The sequence below is a fragment of the Calypte anna genome, chromosome 3 (assembly GCF_003957555.1).
Source record: "Calypte anna isolate BGI_N300 chromosome 3, bCalAnn1_v1.p, whole genome shotgun sequence".
Taxonomy (NCBI): domain Eukaryota; kingdom Metazoa; phylum Chordata; class Aves; order Apodiformes; family Trochilidae; genus Calypte; species Calypte anna.
The window spans coordinates 5,596,644-5,605,483 of record NC_044246.1 but is presented as its reverse complement, the minus strand read 5'-3'; the positions used below and the strand labels follow the sequence as shown (position 1 = coordinate 5,605,483).

General features: G+C 39.5%; 1 protein-coding gene across 1 annotated transcript in view; it reads right to left on the bottom strand.

Moving 5' to 3' along the window:
* Positions 1-507: 507 nt before the first annotated feature.
* The window catches only part of KCNK1 (potassium two pore domain channel subfamily K member 1), a 32,100-nt gene continuing 23,767 nt past the window's right edge, over positions 508-8,840 (bottom strand). Inside the window, exons 2-3 of the mRNA XM_030447760.1 lie at positions 5,860-6,255; positions 508-3,191 (exon numbers count right to left, since the gene is read on the bottom strand). Coding sequence (XP_030303620.1) covers positions 2,932-3,191; positions 5,860-6,255 — 656 coding nt within the window. The 3' untranslated portion in view covers positions 508-2,931. The remainder of the gene's footprint in view (positions 3,192-5,859; positions 6,256-8,840) is intronic.

The following is an 8,840-nucleotide window of genomic DNA, read 5'->3' as shown; positions in this document are numbered from 1 at the left end:
GAAATAACTGCATCGCAGCACTCATCACTGGTGGCAACATAACAACCTTTGAAAAAGAACTGGGACAAGAAATCCATGACAAAAAAAAAAAAATAAAATTAAAAAAAAGCAAGCAGGATGGTAACATAGGAAGCTATGAGATCACCACTGCAGGCACTAAAAATGACAGACAAATATTGGTACTGACAATTTTCTAATTTCCCCAAATATTGGAGTGGTTGGGTTATCAAGACAAGATCAATGCTGTGCCACTATTTTTTATTTGCTATCATCAGTCAGCATCTGAAACAAAACCAAACACTCTTTGGAATGTTCTTTTTTCCTACAGGGATAACCAACCCACCACTAAGCTAGAAATAATATCAAGGTTAGGTAACACTCTCTGGCATTAATGGTCCCTCCTTGAGCTGAGGTGGGATGCACAATCTTGACAAATGGAGACAGGATTTCTGTACCAGATATTCACACACACACACACACACAGAGCACTAAAGAAAATACTCCCCATTTCATAGTGCAGGCAGGCAAAAGCCAGACTTTTTATTAAAGTTTAAAATAACAAATACTCACCTACATCACAGTATAATTCTTAGGTTATCCCTTCAGCTTTGAGTTCTGTGCTTTCATTCCATGTGTTTACATTTTTTGCAATTGTCTACACACTGCAAAATTAACTTTTTGACTCATTTAGCATCTGTGCATATCCTGTAAAGCTTAACGTTACACTGAAATGAAAGGAAATCTTGAATCTTAAGGTACTTAGTCAATAAAGTTCCACTGGAAAAAAAAAAAAACCAAACAGTATAAATGTTTCTTGTAGTACAGTACTCTTAATTTTATGTCAGTGTCATTTTAATGCCATAGTTTTCTATTATTGACTGTATAAAGAGAAGCCTAGGGAAAAGAATATCTAAAATGCCATTCCTAAGTCTGTTAAACTCTGTTGATTTATGATATATGTACAGTATATAAATATATTTATGTATATATGTACATATATATTGGTTAACATTCATTATAAATAGAACTGTGTTAACTTATGCAGTATAAAAATAGCCACTTTCCTGGGAACATGCAAACACAGTATGCTCTCACTTATTCTATAAAACCCAAAACATCCAAAACCTTTAGCTCTGTGGTTTTTCTTTTTTTTTTGTTGTTTTGTTTAGTTTCTATAAACATGAATTTTAACTGAAGATTTTCAGCTGATTTAACCATAAAGTAAGTTTCTCCAGTGAAGATATAAAATCTGTTTGATGCTAGCTCTAAGGAAGCTCAGACACAGTATATTTTGGGTTGTTTACTTTCAAGTATTTTCCCCATGTGCACTAAATTGAGACACACTGCATTTTTTTTCTTTTACAGTAAACTATTATTCAGCTCTAAACACTAAAAGCCAAATTACAGGCAATCTGGCATGCTTGCACTGCAGAGAAAAGGCTCTCCTCTACACTATTTCTACGTGGGAGGCTGTCCTAATATGGCTATTTGTGCTCCAGATCTTTTCTTCACTGCAAAGCATGATCAAGATTCCCATCTCGTGGATTCTTAAGGCCAGAAGAGAAAGCACTACAACCACTTCAACCTCACCTGCTGCTCACTGAAATTCACTCTGAGGTCTCTGCATTCAGCACAGTGACTGGCAGCTGGACTAAAGCACCTCTCCTGTGTCAGCCAAAGAGGGTTCCAGCTTCAGAAGTTGAGCAAGATCTTGACTTTTTTAGTGACTTTTCCCAAGGGGAAAAAAATTCGGTCCCATCTGAACCACACGTGACATTTTTCCTTTTTTTTCTTGCCATGTGAAAAAAAACCTGAAAAAAGTGTTTTGCCCTGAAACATTCCCTTCTCCAAAGTGCTCCAAGTACTTACAAGAAAAGCAAAAGCAGAAAAAGGGGCTATGTTTAAAGGGTGACACTACTTCTGCTCCTCTGCTTGCCCAGCAGCTCGGCAGAGAGCAAGCACACACTGGGTTGGACTGTGGAAGAAACAGAGCTGAGCCCTTCTGCTGAGCAGATTTTAACCACCCACCAGAATGCCATAAACACATGGCTGTGCCACCCATGGATTTCAGTTCTCATTTTCCTTCCATTCATAGCTAAAAACCCCACTCCTACCCATTTCAGAGGACAGAGGGCTGAAAAGCAGCTGTCTCCCCTCCTGAAAAGCCCCATCTCACCCAGCAATTTGTTTTGCTACCTTTTCAGCATTTACAAAAGCATTTCATAGAAAGACAAACAGCATGGAAGACTCAAGGCACACTCTCTTCAGGACAGTGTTTTTCTCATGAGTGGGGACCTTTCAAGGAAGTAGGAAACTTGCATTTCTCAATGGCATGGGCAAAGGAGGGATGTTAGCCCTGGGTTTTTTTTCATTCCAAGAATTATTATTTGCACCTTCAAGTTACTGGTTGATAGAGGGATGATCTAGATGCTCCCCCTCCCTCCAGTAGATCTATAGATACTGCTCTGGAAATGTTTTCCAGATTTAGGTATTTTGTGTGTTTGGAGTAAATCTGTGACTACACTTCTGACAATGAAAAGTGAACAGCCCAAAACTGGCTGTGTCACCACTTGCAAGATGAGATGTGCAACTAAATGAGTTGGATGCCAGGGAAGACCTAACTTCCCTGGAGATGTTGGATGAAGTTGCTTCTGCAAACCTTTCTCTCTGGCACCTCTGAAAGTGGTAAACTTAACTCTTTCTCCCTCAAAAAATGTTCCCAGCCACACCTTGCATTTTTTCCCTACTCCCAGGGTGGCTCCCACACTTTTCCCAGAAGTCTTTTCTATGTCAGAAGTGAATCTTTGTTAAAGTAGCACAGTCTTCCAGCTTTTATATTTTCAGGAAAAAAAAAAAAATAAAAATGAGGCATTCTATTTCTTATAGTAAGTAGCATAAATGTACCACAACAATGGCATGGATACCCCTGTATTAATTGTTTAGAGAGCTGTCATTGGAAGTTGGGGACTGGGAAGTCACAAAAGGCTCATTTGCCTTCTGATCGTCCTTCATGGAGGCTGCTTGGTCTGAGATGGAAGAGAAGGAGAGTTGGTCATGTTCCATTATATGCACTTGGTCATCTTCCTTGTCCTTCTTCACATAAAACAACTTCCTAAACTTTTTGAGCTCATGGAGTTCACAGAAAGTCTCAAGAACCACCAACATTGCAATAAGGCCCAGCAACAGATAACCTGGTATGAAAAAAAAATAAGAAAAATAAGTTAATTATTATCAAGTGAAGTGGGGCTGAAAACTTTTAACCCTGTAACTCTTCCCACCCCTGTCATCTCTGACCAGTATGTTTATTTTCCCTATGACCAAGTTGAAGAGTTCTGCAACTCACTGTGGACCCTCAAATCCTTTTATTCCTTTTTCATTTTACAATCAACAAGATTCCATATAACCAAAAAAACAATGGTAGTGGCTCTAATCATGTTACAACTGCACAAAATAAAAATATGTAAAGGCATAAAATGAAAGAGAATACTAAAATGTACCACATGTACAATCAATTCATGTACAACCCCTCACAACTTTGATGATTAAGGACTCTTCAAAAGATTTTTTCCCTTAGCATTCCTACATCTTACAAATAGAAGTAAAATATGGTAGCTAATTATGGTTATCCACTGTTTGTATCAGTTCAGCAGGACAAATCTCTTACATTTCCTGAAAACTTCTGAATTATTTTCAAGTATAACTTGCTTAAGTGATATTGATGATGATTCTGATGGTGTACTGACTGATTTTTAAAGGTAATAATTCTCACAGACTGAGACTTCTGGAAACAGAGCTTTGTGTGGCTAATAGCTCACTGTGCTCCTTTGGGGTGGTTTTTTTTGTTCCTCTTCAAACATGAGCATCTAGAATTTGAGGGAAGGTATTAACATGAGCATTTTTTAATCTCACCATTTCATTAGATCTCCTCTACTAATCATTAAAATTTACTGAGGGGCACGATTACTTGAATATTTTATCATTCCAATGAGTAAATCAAGCAGAAGCTAAGTGTATAATTATTAGTACAAAATGCTTATCCAAAGGCTGAGCATTAAATGTGCTGAGATTCAGATCAGACAGTTTAATTATATTCTACATATGGTCATGATTGTGTTACCTAAAGGCATAAATATTTCACTTGTAGTTACAGATTATGCACTGGCAACAAGACTCTCCTTTTCCTTCCAGAAGCACCATTAAATCAATATTGCAATACTGAGTACTGATCTAAATCAGCACTACAGCTAAAATTTATGAGTTGTTTTTCAGCTTTATCTCATGACACCAAATGGGAGCTCTGCATTAAGACAAGGAGGAAGTGACAAAGCTATGCCAATTAAAAGGCATCAATAAATCTGCACTGAGAATGTAGTAATTATCTCTGAAACTCTGTCCAGACGATCACCACTTGATTTAGAACAGGACTAGAATTCTTGGAAAGCCTGTAGCATTTTCTGATGTAGAACTCCAAAACTTTTCTTGAAGAAAAACTGCATTCAACAAGAAAAAATATTGTATACATCCTTTTTGGTTCCTTGAATAATTCACATGACAGGAAAAAAATAATTTAAAAGTGATGAACTTAAAAATTGTTGAAATTAAATACTCTCATGTCATACCATTGCCTGAAAGCTACTTTTTTTCCTTTTAGTACTTCCTTCAATTTATTTCCTCAATTTTCTACAGTGTGAAAAATGGTAATCACAATGTGTTGGAGTTTCCAGAAGGGTTAGAATTCTTTACAAGGCTTTTACTACACATGACTTTCTCCATCCACTTCTTCAGATAGCTTCCCCAATCAGCTCTGGAGCTCAGTGGGATAATTAAAAATTAGTGCTGGTAAGATGGGCATGATGGGCAGAGGAAACAATGTCCTGCAATGACAACAGGCCTGGCAGGAAAATAAAATAATGTCCAGTCAGCTAGTTCAAGGCCCTGCTTCAAGGAATGAAAATTCAAGGCCCAATCTTTCCATAGGTAAAACACAAACCAAGTTAATGGACACTTTGTCTGTGCTGTGACTGCTGGGTCATGCACAGCAGCACAGACAAATGCAAACCAGCCTAAGAACTGGACCTGAAATGAAAGGTTTTTTTGGCCATTCAGATCTTCTAACTGGTGTGCCTGCTGACCCAGGGCTGCACAGACTGAAGCCGTATCAGTCTCTGGGATACTTCAGAACAAAGTCACTGGAGAATACTGCCCTCTGCACACATTCACTCAGAATGCCAAAGCAAAGAGAATTTCCTTACCTCTGCTTTGATCAAATCACTGATTTGATTCGTGCCTCTCTTCAGTGTGCAACATAATTAAACAATTTCAGTTCAACATCTATGGTCTTGCTTTGTTATCATCTCCATCTAACTTGTCTCTTTGACAGCTGGAAAGTCCCAATGCCAAATCCAGCTACATTCTGTTACAACTGTCATAAACTTTGGTATTCTGCCTCATTTCCTGTTGCTCATTAATTTGTCTCTGTCTACCCACTATCTCCCCTTATGAGACAACCTGAGGTCACATGGATCATCTTCCTCCTCACTGAAATCTTAGACCAAGTTGCTCATTACAGTTTTCACAGTAATGTGAGCATTTTTTTCTGCTCTTAATGAGAATAAGGAGCTATGATTTAGCACAATGGAATTCTGGTTTAAGAACCTGTTTATTCTTTATTAAGAAAACTGACCTTATTTACAGGTTTTCTTCTTACACAGAGACCCTCCAATGCCGAGTTTGCCAGCTGACAGCTCACAAAACAATCACCATCCACAGAAAGGAGAGGGGGGAAGTCTGTCTAAAGTCTGACTATTGTTTTTCTGTTTATAAGATGCCTCTTATTTACCTGGTCAGTTCAATACTTACATGTAATACCAATTTTATACAGCTCTCGGAATTTCTGATTGTATCCTTCTCCCGGCACGTAGTCTCCGAGGCCAATGGTGCTCAGGGAAATGAAACAGAAGTAAAAAGACTCCAAAAAATTCCAGTCATCTTCCAGGACAGAAAATATTGCTGCTGGGATTAAGAAGAAGCAGGAGACCGTGATGAAGCCAAGGACTACAGCATGGATGATGGCAACAATCTGCTTGGAGAAGCCCCAGCGGATGTGGAAATAGAGCACGGGCCGCCGGGTGACGTAGACGATGATGCGCTGCACCACGGCTGTCAGGAAGAGCAGGGTGAAGGGGATCCCAATGACAGAGTAGATGATGCAAAAGGCCTTTCCCCCATCAGATAAAGGCACTGTGTGTCCATAACCTGCAGCAAAGCAGAGGTGACAGAGGTTGAGCTAAAGCTGGAAGCTCACGTACCGATGTGACACGGTCTGTGTGGTGGGAGACAAAAGAATTTCTTCCTGGTGGGTGATTCTCAGCCCTGCTCCGGACAAATGCTGCTCAAAGGTCTGTTTTAAGCAGGTAAAAACAAAGCAATAAGCAAGCTATAAAAATTACATTTCAAAACTGTGAATATAAATGTATCAATGCTTATTTTGGAGAAGGAAGCAAAGGACTGGAAACCTACACCAGGAAAACTGTGTTTTACTCTGGATTTTCCTGTTGAATTTTTTGTTTAGTTTTACAAAATGATGCAACAGCTTTTACCCACCATGCCAGGTGGAATAACCCAGACTTCTGAAGAATACTATCAGATCTACTTTGCGGTAAAACAGTCCAAGTTCTTTTGGAATTATCATAAATCAAACAGAATTATAACCAGCATCCCATGTTATAAGCTTCCATGCTTCCACAAGGTGTTTAGAAGGTGGTCCATCTAATATGTATCACAGAAAAACTCCTGGGAGGTAACCAATTGCAGCTGAATTTTTGCCTGGCCATTTAGGTACAGAAATATCAATAGTGATGGGCTTGGTGTGCAGCAAACTATCCACCACTGTCCAGCAACCTCAATATTCCACAAATAAGTGGAATAAATAATAAATAAATTCCACCCAGCACAAGCAGCTATGCTGCCAAAGCACACTCTGCCAGACAGCTTGGTTCTAAATGCAAACCAAGGGCACAGAAAGAAAACCAGTAAATCCTGCATAAACCAGGAATGCTTTCTTCTGTTTGCCAACCAAAAACCACAATCATTTTGTTTTCATTGCAACAAGGAAGAGGAAATCTCTTGAAATCTAGTCTGGGCAGTCTTTACACTGGTAGCAAACCAAGCAAGTGCAGGCAGACCCTGTTTAATTCTGCAATCCCCAATCTGCCAGCTCATTCAGGTCATGTTAGTGCTGTACAGGGAGGCAATTTCCAGAGCTACTGGAAGTAACTATGTGGAAGAGCTCAGGCAGAGCTCAGTGTGTGCAGGGCTGTGCTGCTGCTCATCTCTGAACTGGGATCACTCAGCAACACTGGAGCAGGGAGAAGTTCCCAAGGGGATTCACTTACCTGCTCCTCTGTGATACCTGCTGCTCTACAAGCCCCTCCAGGTTTTATATGAACACAAGAGATTTCTCCTCTGTGTTAATGAATATAATACAGCAGTGCCCCCTTAGGTTTTCTAGCAGTGTAAAGAAAGATGATGTTCTTTTTATTAAAGATGCACAGAGGCACTCACAGACAATGGAAGACAGGCGAAATGTTTTAGCATTACAATGTACAAAGTCTTAGAGAAGAAAAGCATGAGACCTGGTTTCTCCATGCTAGTTAACCTGGCAAGAAACTTCAGTTGTATTTTAATTTTAATGACAATATGAATAATTTACTCAAGCTCAGTCTTTTGAACCCCAGAAATTTGTATTAATGAATGGCTTTTTTTCTTGCTCACCTTCTGTTTGCTTTATCTGTTCTGAGATTAGAGAACCAGAAGAGCAGCTGAATCAGCTGCAGGGCTTTCTCACCTTGTGTTCTACTCAGCCCCTAATAATAATAATGCTGGACATTTGACTGGCTTTTCTGATTACCACTGAGCTGACACCTCCTTGACCCTTTCTATCAGGAAGGTCTTGCCCCTCAGAGGTACCTGGGGCTCCACCAGGTCCCATCATTTTGCATGTGAAACTATGAGTGGTTTTGTTGTCTGCATCACTTAACATTTTATCTGCACTCATTTTCAAGGACCATTTAATTGCACAGTTGCCCTGCAGCTCTTCCACCACCCTTACTCCTTAAATAATTTTCTGTGTTTTTAGTAAACTTTGTTGCCTCCCTCCTCCAGGTCATTTATGATTATGTTGAACACCAATATCCACAACACAAGGCCTCCAAGGAGCAGCCCTGGTGACATTCCCCTGCTTCAAGAACTTACCATTTTTTCCTGCTCTGTTTTCTACGTTTTCCTACCTCACATCCATGTGCTTAGTTTTGCTGAAAATTTGTGAAAGACAAACACATGTTTTGAGTAGGTCCCAGTGTACCCATGGGACACGAACACTAAAAAGGCAACTGCAATGCTCCATCACATCAAGACATCTTCAGTAAAGCAGAACCAGAGGTCTGCTATTTGATGAAGATGCTGATCAGACCTTCTCTGGATTAATCAACCTCATTCTGTACATTCCTGCTTAAAAGAATGAATTGACACTGGAAGAAGAGCAGAGTATGGTTACTGAAACCATCAGGGGAATAGAGATTATTTTATGAGAGGCAGAAAAAAAGTGGTTGGCTTCTGCAGCAGGGCTGAATGGAGGCTGAAATGTGATACAGCATCTCCCTGTTAATGCATCAGCATCTAAGTGCTACCAAGGGGAAAGAAATGCTTTAGATGAAGAATAATATTGCCACATAAACAAACAGCTTTGATGTAGCGTGAGTAAATTTAGTCTAGAGATTAGAAAAAGGTTTCTAACCTCCAGAGGAGTGTTCTGGAGCAATCACCCACTTTCAGTACAGAAG